Genomic DNA, 18,243 nt, shown 5'->3' with positions numbered 1-18,243 from the left:
TGGATTTTAGATGAACTGCATTGATCACGACATCAAGTGTCCAGGGAAAGGAGGAAGAGAGGCTACAGTTATCACAATAACACGATTCAAAAGTAATACAATCAAAGCTAATGGGTTTCGTCACGGCAATTAAAGCCAAGATGCTTATACTTTAACTGTGTACCAAGAGGTCAAACAATGAAACATCCAGCAGAACCTTAAGAGCTGAAAAAGTTTAAATTCAAAGTAAAAAAAGACCATAGTGAGCAATATGGCTGCTGTAAATGTTATTGTCAGAAGATATCATTCAGCCTGGTCAAACTAAGAGCAATAATTCATTCAACCATGTGGTAGGAAAGCCCAACTAAAGCAACTATGACATTCTGAGGGTCAGTTTGTTAACAGTGAAGGGAAGCCAATAATTTCTGAGCAACACAACGAACGATCTGAATGCTGCCAACCTGCAGTTTTAGGGTCAGCACTGTGGGATCACAGTCACTGACATGCAGGCTGCAGCCAGAGCTCTAACAGCCCAGCTGTACAGGTCCTTCTCAAAATATTAGCATATTGTGATAAAGTTCATTATTTTCCATAATGTCATGATGAAAATTTAACATTCATATATTTTAGATTCATTGCACACTAACTGAAATATTTCAGGTCTTTTATTGTCTTAATACGGATGATTTTGGCATACAGCTCATGAAAACCCAAAATTCCTATCTCACAAAATTAGCATATCATTAAAAGGGTCTCTAAACGAGCTATGAACCTAATCATCTGAATCAACGAGTTAACTCTAAACACCTGCAAAAGATTCCTGAGGCCTTTAAAACTCCCAGCCTGGTTCATCACTCAAAACCCCAATCATGGGTAAGACTGCCGACCTGACTGCTGTCCAGAAGGCCACTATTGACACCCTCAAGCAAGAGGGTAAGACACAGAAAGAAATTTCTGAACGAATAGGCTGTTCCCAGAGTGCTGTATCAAGGCACCTCAGTGGGAAGTCTGTGGGAAGGAAAAGGTGTGGCAGAAAACGCTGCACAACGAGAAGAGGTGACCGGACCCTGAGGACGATTGTGGAGAAGGGCCAATTCCAGACCTTGGGGGACCTGCGGAAGCAGTGGACTGAGTCTGGAGTAGAAACATCCAGAGCCACCGTGCACAGGCGTGTGCAGGAAATGGGCTACAGGTGCCGCATTCCCCAGACCTGGGCTACAGAGAAGCAGCACTGGACTGTTGCTCAGTGGTCCAAAGTACTTTTTTCGGATGAAAGCAAATTCTGCATGTCATTCGGAAATCAAGGTGCCAGAGTCTGGAGGAAGACTGGGGAGAAGGAAATGCCAAAATGCCAGAAGTCCAGTGTCAAGTACCCACAGTCAGTGATGGTCTGGGGTGCCGTGTCAGCTGCTGGTGTTGGTCCACTGTGTTTTATCAAGGGCAGGGTCAATGCAGCTAGCTATCAGGAGATTTTGGAGCACTTCATGCTTCCATCTGCTGAAAAGCTTTATGGAGATGAAGATTTCATTTTTCAGCACGACCTGGCACCTGCTCACAGTGCCAAAACCACTGGTAGATGGTTTACTGACCATGGTATCACTGTGCTCAATTGGCCTGCCAACTCTCCTGACCTGAACCCCATAGAGAATCTGTGGGATATTGTGAAGAGAACGTTGAGAGACTCAAGACCCAACACTCTGGATGAGCTAAAGGCCGCTATCGAAGCATCCTGGGCCTCCATGAGACCTCAGCAGTGCCACAGGCTGATTGCCTCCATGCCACGCCGCATTGAAGCAGTCATTTCTGCCATAGGATTCCCGACCAAGTATTGAGTGCATAACTGTACATGATTATTTGAAGGTTGACGTTTTTTGTATTAAAAACACTTTTCTTTTGTTGGTCGGATGAAATATGCTAATTTTGTGAGATAGGAATTTTGGGTTTTCATGAGCTGTATGCCAAAATCATCCGTATTAAGACAATAAAAGACCTGAAATATTTCAGTTACTGTGCAATAAATCTAAAATATATGAATGTTAAATTTTCATCATGACATTATGGAAAATAATGAACTTTATCACAATATGCTAATATTTTGAGAAGGACCTGTACATGTCAGACATACAGAACAAATTGCTATGCTGTCACTCTGTGACAGATGAAGCATCTATCACCAAAAAACTGAGAAAATCTTTCAGACAAATCAGCACATATTAAACATGATTTGTTCTTCACCAGGTTTTAAAGGACTTAAATCCAACATCAACTGTTCAAATGCCTCAACATCATTATTTCATAAACAAGATAAAGCCAAAATGGGAAAGCTGGCACACCCCATGATTCAATAATTCATAAAGAGACCTTTACCAGTACATTTTCTACCTCAATATCAGGGCTTTCCATCCTCTGTGGTGATTCGGTTATGAATTAGCTTCTGTGTTTAGGACAGTGGCGATTGCTCTAAGACTGCAAGGGAAGCTCAGCTTCCCCTAAAATCAAAAAATAAGTGATCAAATATATACTGTTGTGTGTACATGTCATTGACTAAATATGCGCTACAACGCGCTCAAGTTTTGTTCAGAATCAGCTTCTTATCACTGGTAATGACACAACTTTCCTCTCACTCATTCCCGCAGCTTCACAGTGCTTTAAACAGTGAGTTCAATAGCAAAGCAAAAATGCTGGGCTTTGTCCCGCCCATCGGACGCTCAGCGTCTCTGGGGGTCTATGGGGCAGTGGGCTGGCCTCGGCTGGCCCGGACGCTCAGCTTCTGCATGATGATTGGATGATCTGTCTGAGGCTGAATCCCTTTTTGATTGACAGCGAAATGAGCGAATCAGCGATCCTGAAATTGAGCTTCCCCTCCTTAAAAGACCAGCATCCGCCACTGGTTTAGGACTATTATTCTGTCCCAGTTTGAGCCAAGCTCAATAGACAGGTGGTCTCACATTTGACTCCATAATTCATTGGTATAAGGAGGAGTTTCTGGTCCACTCAATGAAAGCAAGGGGACCAGCTCCTGTTGCTGCAGAGTAACCATAAATCATTGAATGTGGTCCTACTTTGTAAACCCAAGTCATGCTGCCATATTCTTTTTAGAAACAACAGGCTTTCTGTTGAGAACCAATCTAAAGAAGGTAATCCAAATTCAGACTTTTTATTTTATTGCATTTTAATGTCCTGCGATAAACCTTGCTGTAGATTAGCCAGGAAACCAACTCCTGAGATCTACAGCTAAGTTAAATGTTTTACACTACTATGATTACTACTGTGATTATCTTAACTCGCTGCTGAATTCATTCCAATGAAACCTTTTTTTCTGTGCAGCTCAGACATGAAGATACATATGCACATAAATGGCTGAACTAAATCATGTCCAACTGATCCTACTATCAGTGGAGGACCAGTGACCCGTCTGGGGTCTTCCATACAGCTCTACAGCTCTAGCCTTTCCCTAAAGCTAAATTTATTAAAACTGTGTGACAGCAGAAAATTCCCATGTAGTTAGTTTGACTGGTTCTGGAGGTTCTCCAAGAGCAACAGCCCTGGGATACGGTACCATAGCACAGTCTAAAATATGTTCTGCAGGATCAGGAATAAGACGTACCTTTTCTCTCTCATTTTTTCGATGTATTCAAACTTTGGGGTGAGTGTTCCATTAGAGGTGATGATGGCCTGGGGAAACGAACACATTTAAAAGGTCGCATTAAATCAAAACTAAAAGGAAAGGGTTTATTATTGTCAGTCATCATCATTTAAAATTAAATGAAGCTTTATGCAGAAGTGTAAAAAAAACAAAACCCGGCCCTAAACTTGTTCTCTGAAGACGCGGGCTGCTGTGCAAACATGTTGGCAGCTGTTCAGGCGCACAGATCACACATCCATCTGCTTCCAGTATGAAATTACAGAATACAGATACAGGTTCTTCTTCTAACACACACAGACTGATTGATTTCCATTTATTTTCAACCCTTTCTATGGCCTCACCCTAATCCTAACCCTAAATCTAACCTTAACTCAGTTCATACCTTAGTCCTAAACCTAACCCCTAGCAAAATAGCAAGTGAGGGCCATTACAATGTCCTTTTTCTGCAACAAACTGTCCTCACTTTGCAAGTGAATTACGAAAAATGGTTCTCACTCAGCGGCAAAAACGGGAGCACACACATTGTGTCATGTCTCTTTCAGACTCTAACCTTGAAAACTGGGTAAGAGTTTATTTGTTCTTTCTTTCTAGGTGAAACGACTAAAGGAGCTACATCCATTAACATTTACTTTTCCTTCTCATAGAAAGTACTCCTGGATCAGTGCTTCTTTGTTCTCTTTGTGTCTCTGCTCTGTTCTCTCAAACCCCCAGTCGGTCGTGGCAGATGGCCATTCACACTGAGCCTGGTTCTGCTGGAGGTTTCTTCCTGTTAAAAGGGAGTTTTTCCTCTCCACTGTCGCTACAGGTCCTTCTCAAAATATTAGCATATTGTGATAAAGTTCATTATTTTCCATAATGTCATGATGAAAATTTAACATTCATATATTTTAGATTCATTGCACACTCACTGAAATATTTCAGGTCTTTTATTGTCTTAATACGGATGATTTTGGCATACAGCTCATGAAAACCCAAAATTCCTATCTCACAAAATTAGCATATTTCATCCGACCAATAAAAAAAAAAGTGTTTTTAATACAAAAAACGTCAACCTTCAAATAATCATGTACAGTTATGCACTCAATACTTGGTCGGGAATCCTTTTGCAGAAATGACTGCTTCAATGCGGTGTGGCATGGAGGCAATCAGCCTGTGGCACTGCTGAGGTCTCATGGAGGCCCAGGATGCTTCGATAGCGGCCTTTAGCTCATCCAGAGTGTTGGGTCTTGAGTCTCTCAACGTTCTCTTCACAATATCCCACAGATTCTCTATGGGGTTCAGGTCAGGAGAGTTGGCAGGCCAATTGAACACAGTGATACCATGGTCAGTAAACCATTTACCAGTGGTTTTGGCACTGTGAGCAGGTGCCAGGTCGTGCTGAAAAATAAACTCTTCATCTCCATAAAGCTTTTCAGCAGATGGAAGCATGAAGTGCTCCAAAATCTCCTGATAGCTAGCTGCATTGACCCTGCCCTTGATAAAACACAGTGGACCAACACCAGCAGCTGACACGGCACCCTAGACCATCACTGACTGTGGGTACTTGACACTGGACTTCTGGCATTTTGGCATTTCCTTCTCCCCAGTTCCTCCAGACTCTGGCACCTTGATTTCCGAATGACATGCAGAATTTGCTTTCATCCGAAAAAGTACTTTGGACCACTGAGCAACAGTCCAGTGCTGCTTCTCTGTAGCCCAGGTCAGGCGCTTCTGCCGCTGTTTCTGGTTCAAAAGTGGCTTGACCTGGGGAATGCGGCACCTGTAGCCCATTTCCTGCACACGCCTGTGCACGGTGGCTCTGGATGTTTCTACTCCAGACTCAGTCCACTGCTTCTGCAGGTCCCCCAAGGTCTGAAATCGGCCCTTCTCCACAATCTTCCTCAGGGTCCGGTCACCTCTTCTCGTTGTGCAGCGTTTTCTGCCACACTTTTTCCTTCCCACAGACTTCCCACTGAGGTGCCTTGATACAGCACTCTGGAAACAGCCTATTCGTTCAGAAATTTCTTTCTGTGTCTTACCCTCTTGCTTGAGGGTGTCAATAGTGGCCTTCTGGACAGCAGTCAGGTCGGCAGTCTTACCCATGATTGGGGTTTTAAGTGATGAACCAGGCTGGGAGTTTTAAAGGCCTCAGGAATCTTTTGCAGGTGTTTAGAGTTAACTCGTTGATTCAGATGATTAGGTTCATAGCTCGTTTAGAGACCCTTTTAATGATATGCTATTTTTGTGAGATAGGAATTTTGGGTTTTCATGAGCTGTATGCCAAAATCATCCGTATTAAGACAATAAAAACCTGAAATATTTCAGTTAGTGTGCAATGAATCTAAAATATATGAATGTTAAATTTTCATCATGACATTATGGAAAATAATGAACTTTATCACAATATGCTAATATTTTGAGAAGGACCTGTACATGCATGCTCAGTATGAGGGACTGCTGCAAAGTCAACGCCAGTGACTGTTCACTGTCTCTACATGCTCATCCAGGAGGAGTGAATGCTACAAATCTCTGACTCGATGCAATCTGCTGGGTTTCCTTAGACAGAAAAACCTTTTATCCAATTTGAATAAATAACTGAATCTGACTGCACTGTTCAATGGTTAGGATTAATTGGAATGTATGTTCCTGACTTTTGTGAAGTGCCTTGAGACAACATGTTGTGAATTGGTGCTATATAAATAAACTGAATTGAATTGGAAACTGACAGCTGGAGCAAACCTACAAAAATGTAACACTGTAACAAAAATTACTTCAAAAGAAAAAACCACAGCATATTAAAAACTACATTTACCATGTAAGTCCTGAATCATCCCATCCTTTATGTTTTCCTTTCAATGATCCAGATTCCTTTTTTTCTACAAACATAAACTGGTCTGAGTGAAGAGTTTTTCCTCATTTGTAAATCGCTCCAGATAAAACAGTCTGCCAAATGCAGAAACCTACAGTAACAGAATAAGTTTGCAGTAATATCTGGTATAAACAATCTTCCAATCCCTACCAAACAAATAACTAATATCAGAAAAAATTAAATGACATCACTTACATCTCTTACTTGTGGGCTGAATTCCTCTTCATTAAGAAATTTGGTTGCATCCGAAAGCAGCTGTAACAACACTCGGTTTATTAATAAAATTAAATATTAGAAAACCAAACAATGTCAGTCATCCCTGTCAGAGGTTTAATATGACTTCAATGACAAAGTGCAATCTGCAGCAGCTCTCTTCCACAACAAGCTAAAGCACAAGTCGCCACCAGACAGAAAACTCCAAAGGTGAAAACACAATACCTAACCTGAAGCCCTATCTTACCATCTCCCAGATGTAGGGGAAGAGTCTGTCTCCAAAGTACTCAGTGGCTTCAATCGGGAGCTGAGCAGGAAGGTTGTCAATGGAGCACATGAGGATCCCATTTCCCTCCACACTGCCAAGGCCACATACAGAATACCATTTATTATTAGTCTCTTGGGTCAATGTAAGGTTATGCCTTTCTCAGTTAAGGCAAGAACAACAATCACTGTATGATCATCAGGTGTTCGTGGAGGCCTGTTTTGGCTTAAAAATGGGTTTTTGTGCATCTGTCAGAAAAGTTGTTGCTGCTAATGAAGTTGTTGAAAGCTACAGGAGAATTTAGTGAATGTTAGTGAGGAGGGACATCATAAAATAAACTGTCTGCACTGTACCTGTCGCGATCTATGTGCTGGTCTGCATCATACATGCAGAATGGCTTATCAATTGTGGTGCACTCATTCATGAACTCTATAGAGCCTCCGGTGTCAGCAGATATGTCACAGATGGCCAGCAGCCTAACGAGAGAGTACAGGAGCTCAAGGGATTTCAACACTGTGGAGAGCACAAAGTCAGCTCTCAATGTATCAGGTTTGTTCATCACATGAACTATAAACAGTTACAGTCAAAGACTTTTGTGGGATAAATTGTTTTACCTCCAGACGTTGCCATAACAGCTGTTCTGTTTGGATACTTTTTAGAGGTTTCTTACTTGTGAGGCAGTGCTGGTGATCCGTCATTGACAGCACAGGAGGATTTGAGAGGTCTGATGAGCCTTTGAGCATCAAGTCGTCTCAGGAGTCGGGGGGTGTGGGGGTCCCAGTAAATGCCATTAATCAAACATGTTGTGTAGGGAGCCACCTGTTCAAAAACATGACAAGACTGATAAAACCCAAAGCTTTTTTGTATAACTGCTTAACGCAGTGAACCCCATAATACCCTTATTGCAGCATACAGCAATTTTCATACATAGGGGGTGATGCAAAATGCTTTTGAGAAGATGAAAACAGGAGTAAACAACAGACAAGAGAAAATGAGCCAAACAAGGCTGAGCATGGGAAATATGTACAGAAATATGGAACGAACAGAGACTGTTATGATGAAAAAAGCAACAAACATTCTCATACTGAGCACTTTTACACTAGAGCCACATTCCCCCAGCAACACACACAAACACAAATTCATTCAATTCAATTCAAAATACATTATAAATCCCAAAAGAAAATTAAATGTTGTAGCTCATACTATGCAGGTTTCTTCAAAGAGCCGTTGTAGGTCAGAATCAGTTTTATTTCCAAGTTTGTGACAAAAACAAGGAATTTGACTCTGGTGCACTTTGCTCATAGTGGAGAGATTTTTTTTTTTACATATATATTATATTATATTCACCACAGTCTTGAGTGGGTTAGATTCTAGGTGGTTCTGATCACACCAGTGTACCAGCCAATCCACCTCCTGCCTGCATGCAGACTCACTTTCCTGGATATGTCCAATAACAGTGATGTCATCTGCAAACTTCAGGAGTTTCACAGACGGGTTCGCTGAGGTGCAGTCATTTGTGTAGAGGGAGAAGAGGAGCGGGGAGAGAACAACACACCGCTGGAGGGTGCTGGTACTGATGGTTCTTGTGCGGGAGATGATGCTCCCCAGCCTCACCCGCTGCTGCCAGTTCTTTAGGAAGCTGATGATCCACTGACAGGTGGAGGCAAGGACTTTTAGCTAGGCGAGCTTCTGGTGTAGGATGTCAGGGTTGATGTTGTTGCAGGCTGAGCTGAAGTCAACAAACAGAATCCTGGCGTCCCTGGGTGGTCAAGGCTTGTAAGATGAAGTGTAGTCCCAAGTTGACTGCATCATCTGCTGACCTGTTTTCCCAGTAGGCAAACCGCAGGGAGTCCAGCAGGGTGCCTGTGATGTTCTTCAGGTGCTTCAACAGCAGTCGTTCATAGGATTTCATAACCACAGGGCGACAGGCCTGTAGTCATTTAATCCTGCGATGGTGGGTTTCTTCGGTACTTGGATGATGGAGTGTTTAAAGCAGAAGGGAACCTCGCACAGCTCATGTAACTTGTGGAAAATCTCAGTGAAGATGGATGCAAGGTGGTCGGCGCAGGCTCTCGTCCATGATGGGGAGACATTATCAGGTCCAGAGGCCCTTTTTGTTTTCAGGCCCTGAAAAAGGCTATTTACATTGTCCCTTGATATTCGTAATACAGACAGGGGCTCTGAAGATAGGGGGTGGTACGTGTATGGCAAGAATTTGTGTCTGACAGGGATGTGGAGGAGCTGGGTTGTGCTGTCAACTGCTGTGTTTCATACCTACAGTAGATGCTGATGGCTGTGGGCAGAAAGGATCTCACATCTCTGATATTGTTATGCTCTCCAGGTTTTGCTCTCCAGCTTCCTCCTGTATACCTCCTTGCTGTCTCTTATCTTGACTTTAAGTTGCCTCTGTATACTCAATAATTCCCCATCTCCCTCTCTGGAATCTTCTCAAAGTTCTCTTTATTACAGGTTGTCTCTGAGAAAGGGGTTTATATTCGGAGCAAAGAAAAACAAGACGTATGTCCTAAATATCATTGACATTTGCATAAAACAAAACCAACGTTTTGTTTTCTCTGGTAGAGCAGCTGACAAACTGTTGAACATTTGGAAGTGTAGCAGAGTGTGAGTCTATCTATTGAAATGACCAGATATTGCCACAAACGCATTGGGGTGTTGTGTCTGAAGCTTCGCAACACCTGAGCTGATGACATCAAATGCAGTGTCGGCATCAGCTGATGGTGGAATATAAACTGTTGTCAAAATAACACTGGTGGAAGCACTAGGGAGCCAAGATGGAGTAAGGATGGATATTTCAGAGCTCCTGCAGATTTACCAATATTTTCCGGTATAAAACGACAATTACTAAAAAAAAGTGACTCAAACTGGTATGAGTCCAAGACTCCAAAGGGATGAACATCACCATAAATTCTTTATTAAGCGGCGATTAAACTTCGCAAATTCAAGCACGATGGTAGCACTTCCAAGATAGCACTAGGACCACGAGACAATGCACCTCAGAAGACAAAGAGGCTCAACACGAGAGAGAATGAGTGAGAAAATAAAAGCTGAAATTCTTGCCTCTATACAAGGGGACATTTCCAAGATTATAAGAGAATAAATGCGAAATGGACTGTCTGAGGAGTATGACATTCTTAAGGCTGACATTAATGCTGTGAGGGCGAATTGAGCAATTCCCGCAATCTGAGCAGACATCATTTCCATGGGTACCACCATTGAAGATGTGAATGCTGGACTGTCAACATGGTCGGATGAAGTAACTACATTGCAGACTACTGTGACTAAGCTTCTTTGGAGTGGGTTGGGGATGCTGCAAGATAAATGAGAGGACATGGAGGGGAGGATGAGGCGTGGCAACATCCGTATAGTTGGCATTGATGGGCAGCAGAACTCTGCTAGCCCCAATGAAGTCTCCAAACTGATCAAGGAGGTCCTGCAAATGCACCAGGATGTAAAAATTGACCATTCACAACGAGCGTCCCTTTATTTATTTATTTTTTTAACCATGTCTGTCCGGCAGAGTAGCGCTCAGTATTGTTGTCTGAGTGACAAGAAAAAGCCCAACAGATTTACTTTCATCAGTGGAACATTACAACTAAAGCTTTAAAGCTCTGCTTGATATTTATAAATGAGACTTTATTAGAAACTGCTTTGGGATTATTTCAATTGTTACAGACACGGCGACAGAAACGAAAAGGAAAAAATAAGAAGCACAAAAGAGAGAGAGGTGGGGCAAAAAGGAAAAGAGGTGAGGAGGAGAAAAAAATGGAAGAGAGAAAGAAGGATGAACAGAATACAAGATAACACCCTGCTTGCTTCTACACCTGTAGAAACATTCATATGAACAGCTTTTTTACCAAAAAGTGTAAGTATATTTAGTGGTAAATGCAGCTCAATATAGAGCATTTGTGTATCTGTTAGCACCTGAATCTAAACACCTGTGGGTCTTAGTGTGAGCGCGCTTGTGTATACAAGGTTTCTCCATAAAAATATGCAATAGTGAGTGTGAGGAGCCACAAACCTGTCCCCCTGGACCTGGGACAGTTACGGAGAAGATCCAAGCCATAGACATCTAAAGGCACCCCAGACCACAGGCACCCCAGGAGAATCATGGCAGGGACTACTGCAACCTCTTCAGAGAAGAGCAGGGGAGAGTCCCAGGGGAACCACCCAGCAGCCATAGTGCAGAAGCCCCAGGGAGCTGCAGCAATGAACTCAAAGGCCCCGCAGGCAGCCGTCTACACCCAAGGAGAACCAGCCATGGACTCAGAGACCTGAGACCCTGGGACATATCACTCCCTAGGCAGAGGCTCAACATTGCCCAGGGGTCCTGGCCCAGGCAAGCAGCCACCGGGAGTGAGCCGGCACACACAAAAGCACCCAGCCCCAGACAACAAGAACCACATGTACACCAGCAGGCAGAGACACCAACCTCCGTCAGGGAGGAAATAGGCTCCACATTTGATGGGGCACCTAAACTGATCCAGGAGAGGGAGCAGTCCAAGACCCAACCTGACACAAAAAAAACAGGCACACCAGTCACAATCACACATTCCCACCCTCATGCGTACACATAAAAACACTCACACCCATGCACCCAACATAAAGACAAACAACAATGGACATTGTAAACTCACTCACACTACCCATACATACTCTATACTCCCAGGTCCAGGTGCCGATACCCCATAGTGGCAACCAGCCCCCGGACCCCTTCCCTCCGGGGGTAGAAAGAGGCACACGGCCCCAGCACCTGAACTTGAGCGACCCCAGCCCGGGCCCCGACCCCCCACTCCGACCCCAGTCCCCAAAGACCCCCATCCTCATCCGGAGAGGGGGCCATGTACAAAAGAGGAGTCTACATGGTCTAAACTAGCCCGCACACCAAAACCGCCACCGGATGAAACAGTCCCAACCCCCTAATGAATTCTGATCCCAACCCCATGACTCCCCACCCCCAATAAACCCCAACATGAATCTCCCCACAGGGCCAGCCCCCACCAGGACAGATATTGAACACATGCTCCCGAACCCAAACGCCATGAATCCCCTCCCCACAGCACAGAGGCACACCCCCATAGGTGAGCTCCATCCCCTAAAACCCAACAAACCCACACAGCGCAAGCTCCACACACAGCCCTGCTCCAGGCACCCCAACTGCACCGTGCCCCCCACCACACAGCGTGCCGCGACGGCAAGGCAAGGGCACCGTGCAACGCTACCCCAGCCCACACGCACAGGCGAAACAGGGCAGACACCACCAAGCACCACGCCCACAACAGACCCCCCAACCCCACTCCAAAAGGGGGCAAAACTCTCCCGGCAAGAGGTCCCTCGGCCTGCGGTAAGCACCTGGGGCCGGCGTCCACCACCACAACCCCCACAACCACAGAAACACACCACATAACCGCCACTGCAACAATAGCCCAGGGAGAAACATTATCTAGCTCAGCTCTACCATCGGAGCTCTGCCGATCCAAATGCCGGTGACCCCACACCCAAGAAGAGGACACAACCCCCCTACCCCACACGCTGCAGCACCTCCACGTCACCCTCCAGCCCAGTGGCCCAATTGCCCCCCCCCGACACGACAGCCAGCAGAGCAGCACACCAAGCCAGCCCAGCCATCGGGCCAGCGCCAGCAGCCCCAGCCCGTCATGAGAGGGAAACATGCATCAGCCGGGTAACCGGGTTCGGCAGGCTAACCGCTCCACACAGCACAACCCCCCAGCCACCCTTGTGCAGGCACAAGACATGCTTCACCCACCCGACCGCCAACCGCAGCCCGGCCAGGGGCCAGAGCCACAGAAGGAAGCACTGGAGGAAAGGCACCAAGGATCGGGAACCCCGCCAACCCCCAAACCCTGGAGGTGCTCTTGCCCCTGGCCTTCTGTGGCTCTTGCCCCTGGCCGGGTGCAGGGCTAGGGTTGCCGGTCTGGTGGGTGGGGCGGTGGAGCATGGGTCCATGGCTGGACCCGCTCGGGCGTAGATGGCTGCCTGCGGGGCCGGTGGGCTCATCGCTGCAGCTCCCTGGGGCTTCTGCACTGTGGCTGCGGGGTGGTTCCCCTGGGACTCTCCTGAGCTATGTGATACAGTAGCTAAACAACTGGATGAGCCAATTTAAGAAAGAAAAATAAAACTGGTTATTTCATCCCGTAAGAATAAGTCTCCTGGTCCAGTTGGTTTCATAAATGAATACTACAAACATTTTACAGATATTCTTACTCTACTTTTATTGGATGCCTACTGCTATGTTTTAGAAATCAAAACAATGGTGCTGTCGTGGTCTGACGCAATAACAGTGATATTGCATAAAGAAGGTAAGGACCCCACTGAATGTGTTCATATAGACCTTTATCTATGCTTAACGGTGATGTACATATTCTAACAGCCATCCTGGCCAGAAGCTTAGATGACATTATAACCCAGATCATACACCAAGATCAGACCGGCTTTATTGCTGGGAGACCGTACAGAAATAACCTGCATAAATGCGTATCATGGAGATACCCAATTCAGATGTTAAAGAGGTTTAAATTTGGACCCAAATTCATAGACTGGATATGCATACTCTACTTATCCCCACAAGCAGCTGTCAGAATCAATATCTTCAAATCGGCAAGGTTCAATTTAGAGCCTGGATGTAGGCAGGGGTGCCGTTCGTCATCCCCTCTGTTTGCGATAAGCATGGAGCCGTTGGCCCAGCTCAGAGATAATGATGACATTAAAGTGATTTTGATTGGCACAGATGAACATAATACGTCACAAAATGTAGATGATGTTATACTGTACCTGACAGAGCTGGCGTCATCAATATCATGTTTGAAGGGAATGATTTCTTTATGCGGGCATTTTTCTTGCTATAAAATAAATGTAGAAAAAACAGAGGCAATGGACATCAACAGTAACATCCCACTGGGAGTAAAACAGCAAATGGTTTTAGGTGGCCTAGAGGGGGCATTAAATTACAAGAAGGGACAGAGCAGACTGTCCTTCTTGAGGAAGCTTAGGACCTTCGGTGTTTGCAGCAGGATACTGCATGTGTTCTATAAGTCTGTTGTGGAGAGTGTGATCTCTTCTGCCATCATCAGCACCTACAACGGCTCTTTGAAGAAAACTGTATAATATGAGCTACAACAATATCTAATTTTACCTTTGGGATTAACAAAGTATTTTTCAGTTGAATTGAATGGAATTGAAATACATCATCAATGTCTCTCTTTCACTGCATGATTTACATCATGCTAACTATGGAAAAACACTGGACATAATCAAAAATGACCTAGAATGATGGTCAGCATTACCTTAATCCCTCCTCGGTTGCATAGAAACTATCTGCATGAATGTTCTACCAGGACTGTTACATTTGTTCAAAATGTTACCGATAGGAATCCCAAATCGCCACATTTGTTGAACTGGATAAAAATACTGCAAAATTTATATGGCAAACACCCATGCATAAAATACAAAATACTATGTAACCCACGTTACACAGACTGTCTGTCAAGCCACCAGTGGTGCCGTTATGAAGTGAAGCGCTCCCAAGCCACTGCCTGCTCTCATTTCTCATCCTCATTGTTGGCTGTGAATGGCTGGAGTAGAACGGCTAGACTGATACATTACATAACTCGATAAAACTTAAAGTTTAAAGAAACTTAAGTTACCATATTTACTGGGAAGTCACTTTACATAATTGTTGTCTGAACCAGTTGTCTAAAGTTGCCAAATATACTGCTGAAATCTTTTAAATCCCATTTGTCAACATATCACTTTCCTATTCGCAAACGGAATTCCATAGTGTAGTTATTTTTATACGTTTATGTTTATAAAACTATTCAAGTTTGTAAAGTATGACTAATATTTATTTTTGGTAAATGTTCTAAGGGTCCTTGAGAATTTGGCTGTAATGCCATTTGATCATTCAATTGTTTATGTGGTGTTTTAAAATTTTTTGAAATGCTAATGCTTGCAGCATTGTCACTGAAATGCCTACAGCATCAAGGTTTTTTCTTAGCCTTATGCTAACAGAGTATTGAATGTGTTTGTGTTGAATGGCTTATATCTAGTTGTGCAACTTATTTTGAATGATATGACAATAAATGATGAGGTATTGAATTAGCCAATTCTTAATGCAATTCTTGATAATGAATTTAATTCCTGGATGTATGGAATGCATTTTGAAATGTTATTAGTGACCCTATGTATTTAATTTGCCAAATGCTAATTGCAATTTTTATTTACCTTGTTTATATGTCAGGGTTTTTTGGACCCCTGATCATCTTCTAGAGTGGTGAGCTGGTAGGACCGTTTATTTTTATTTTTTCCTTTTTAACTTTGGACTTTGGACACCTTGAGTTTTTTCCGTTTTCGTATATATTTTTTTTCCCCCTGTGGGGGAAGGACTTAACCAAAGGACAAAGAAAATAACTGAACTTCCTTTTTTTGTTTGAAACATTGAAATTACACTCACAGTTAAAAGTGAGAGACTGAACCTTTTAGAAGACCTAGAAGACAAAAAAGGTCAACTGTTGATTGAGTTATTTTCTGATATAATTTTGTCTTAAATTATTTGGTGTCTATTCATTTATTTGCTGTTGCAATTTAAGTCCGATTTATTTATTTATTTATTTTTGCCATTCACCACAAGCTCCCATAACGAACTTGGTTCTCTGTCTTCAATTATATTCATCCCATTGCAGTAACTAGTCCTTACGTAACTATTTTTAGTGTTACAACTACACAGAGGAAAGGCTGAAGGGGAACTTAATCTCTCAATTCTAGATTATAATTATTGGGCTGCACAATTAAAGCCATTAACTTCGTGGATCGAAGGCAACTCTCACACAAGGTGGCTAAACATTCAACAAAAAATGTGGTCCAAACCCCTAAAGGTATTACCATTCTTAGATATTTCGATAAAGAGCCTGTCACTGTGGACTAAAACTACACTTAATATCTGGAACAAAGTACGAGTTACCTTTAAATTGCCTAGAGCTCTGTCACTACTAACAAGTATCGCACATATTAAATCCTTTACCTCTTATACCTTAGATAAAGGTTTTGCAAAATAGGCTGATAAGGGACTCACATGTATACATCAGTTAATTAACAAAAACAATCTTATGTCATTTGAAGAGGTACGCAGACACTTTCATCTCCAGAGAACTGATTCTTTAGATATCTACAACTGCGCCCTTTTCTGACCTCACGTAGGGATTGGAAAAGAGTATTGGATCCCATAACAATAGAGAATATCCTAACTCAATCCCAAAAAGGTGAAAACGATAAAAAACCAGCAACATTTTGCAAAGCGTTACTGTCAATGAGTCTTAATAGGCCCACCCCCAATTAAACATAAATGGGAGGTAGAGACGGCAAAAATTATTTCTGATTAAATGTGAGAGGAGGCTTGGAAGGAGGCACACCAAACTACAAATTCAAATATGTGGCGTGAATTTAAATGGAATATAATTTGTAGATTTTTCAGGACACCAGATGTAGTTGATAGATTTGACCCAATAGTACCAAACATGTTTTGGAGAACCTGTGGCTCAACAGTCCCAACCACACACATTTTCCTCTACCTCCATCATCCAAACACTTTAGGGTCTGAACATTTTAAATCATCTGACGAAAATATTTTCTTTCATTTTATTTAACACAAGAGTTTTTGTTTTTTAACTACTGATCAATTATTCATATGCCCATGAAATCCTCTACTGAACAAAGTTGCAATCCAATTTAAGTACCAATATTAAAAGCACTTTGAATGGCACAGTTGTGTCTGTACATCTTGGTAAAACAGTTCTGCCCTCCTTGTTGTGCTTGTAGCAGGCATGGCAATTTGCTTAACCATTTCCTTAAGTTGTGGTCCTTCTTTTCCATCTTGAAGTATTTCTGCTACAGCTTCCATGCACTCTTTGATCATTTCCCAGACAGTGAAAGGCTTTCTGTGTTTTCCTAACATCAACTGTACTCATTCCTATGCTCACTGTTGTGCTGTAAGAGACTATGTTATCAGCCGTGTAACTTACTAATACTGTCCCGTCAGTTTAGTTATTCCCTTGTCCTACCTTCAGGCCCAGGCAGATAGATTTGGTTGAAGATCCTATGTTTTGTTTTATAATGTCTCTTTAGTTTTCCATTCTAAGTCCAACTGATTCAGAACATATAAAGCAGATTGGCCTTACACCCTACAGAGGTTAAAAGGAAATCATATACTTCTGTCCATTCATCTTTAAATGTGTGATGGTCATAATTCACTTCACATATTTTTGACAAAGCCATCTTCTTTTACTCACCAAGTCACCATGTTACATCCCAACTTGGTTTTAGTTACAATGTTGAGTCCATTTAAACGAGATTTGTTGAGAAGAAGCTTTCAAACAGTAACAAAGACAAATTCTGGTCTTCTGTTTGTGTCAAAAACGATGTCCAACCAAAAAAGTACCCTTTGTTTTAGTTTAGGCTTATAATCTGATTAAGTTACCAAACTGTGAGCAAGCGTGAGCTCCCAAATCAGTAACTTAACATCTATCAACATTATGTGGTGCATTACTGCAACCAGCTGGCTTGGAGTGTGGACCAGAATGTCGCACCTGTGGTGCGTGTTCAAACGTCACAAGCGGCAGTTGGCAGAAATAAAATGTTTGTATCTACATAGTAAATGAGAAAATGCTTTGCGGTCCGGACAAAACGCTCTCTGGGTCTGGATTTTGACCAGAGTCTGGGGTTTAGGGACCCCTGCCCTGAACTAAAAACTTTCTGAGATGAAGTATACAGGGCTATTAATCAGATCTTTGAAGAGGTTATACCTAAGGAGGTAACAGTTGCATTACTCGGTATCAAAGCTGCAGGTATGCAAGGATGTGCTAAATCATACATCTTTTAAACGCTCTATTTACAGCTGCCTTGCAATATAACCACTACGCAGATACAAGTGGAATCACCCTCTTACAACACATGGGTCCAAAACGTAAGGGAACAAACAAATGGAAAAGATAACACATCTATTAAGGCTTCAAGAAGTTACTTTCAATATTCAGTGGCACTCAATATGGCAATAGAAGCATTTCTCATGTAAAGACCCAATTAGTAAATTTGGATGGAAGAGATGGTTTGAACTTCCTTCTCTCTCTTCTCTTTGCTCCTGCTCTGCATCCACGCCACCTTTTTATTAACTTATCAGGGATTTGGGGTTGTTAGTTAAAGTATTGTTTGAGTGTTTGAGATGTTAATCAGCTGCTCTCGGTTAAAAGAAGAAAAAAAAAAGAA

The 18,243-nt window shown here is 42.9% G+C and overlaps 1 protein-coding gene across 4 annotated transcripts in view; it reads right to left on the bottom strand.

Annotated features, from left to right (window-relative positions):
* The window catches only part of aass (aminoadipate-semialdehyde synthase), a 90,189-nt gene that overhangs the window by 36,593 nt on the left and 35,353 nt on the right, over nt 1-18,243 (bottom strand). For all 4 annotated transcript variants that reach the window (XM_047388664.1, XM_047388673.1, XM_047388681.1 and 1 more), the window contains exons 9-13: nt 7,622-7,770; nt 7,305-7,427; nt 6,934-7,045; nt 6,669-6,728; nt 3,587-3,654 (exon numbers count right to left, since the gene is read on the bottom strand). In XM_047388664.1, coding sequence (XP_047244620.1) covers nt 3,587-3,654; nt 6,669-6,728; nt 6,934-7,045; nt 7,305-7,427; nt 7,622-7,770 — 512 coding nt within the window. The remainder of the gene's footprint in view (nt 1-3,586; nt 3,655-6,668; nt 6,729-6,933; nt 7,046-7,304; nt 7,428-7,621; nt 7,771-18,243) is intronic.

Source organism: Girardinichthys multiradiatus, chromosome 2, assembly GCF_021462225.1.
Source record: "Girardinichthys multiradiatus isolate DD_20200921_A chromosome 2, DD_fGirMul_XY1, whole genome shotgun sequence".
In the NCBI taxonomy this organism is placed as follows: Eukaryota; Metazoa; Chordata; class Actinopteri; order Cyprinodontiformes; family Goodeidae; genus Girardinichthys; species Girardinichthys multiradiatus.
This window is presented reverse-complemented; position numbering and strand designations above follow the sequence as displayed.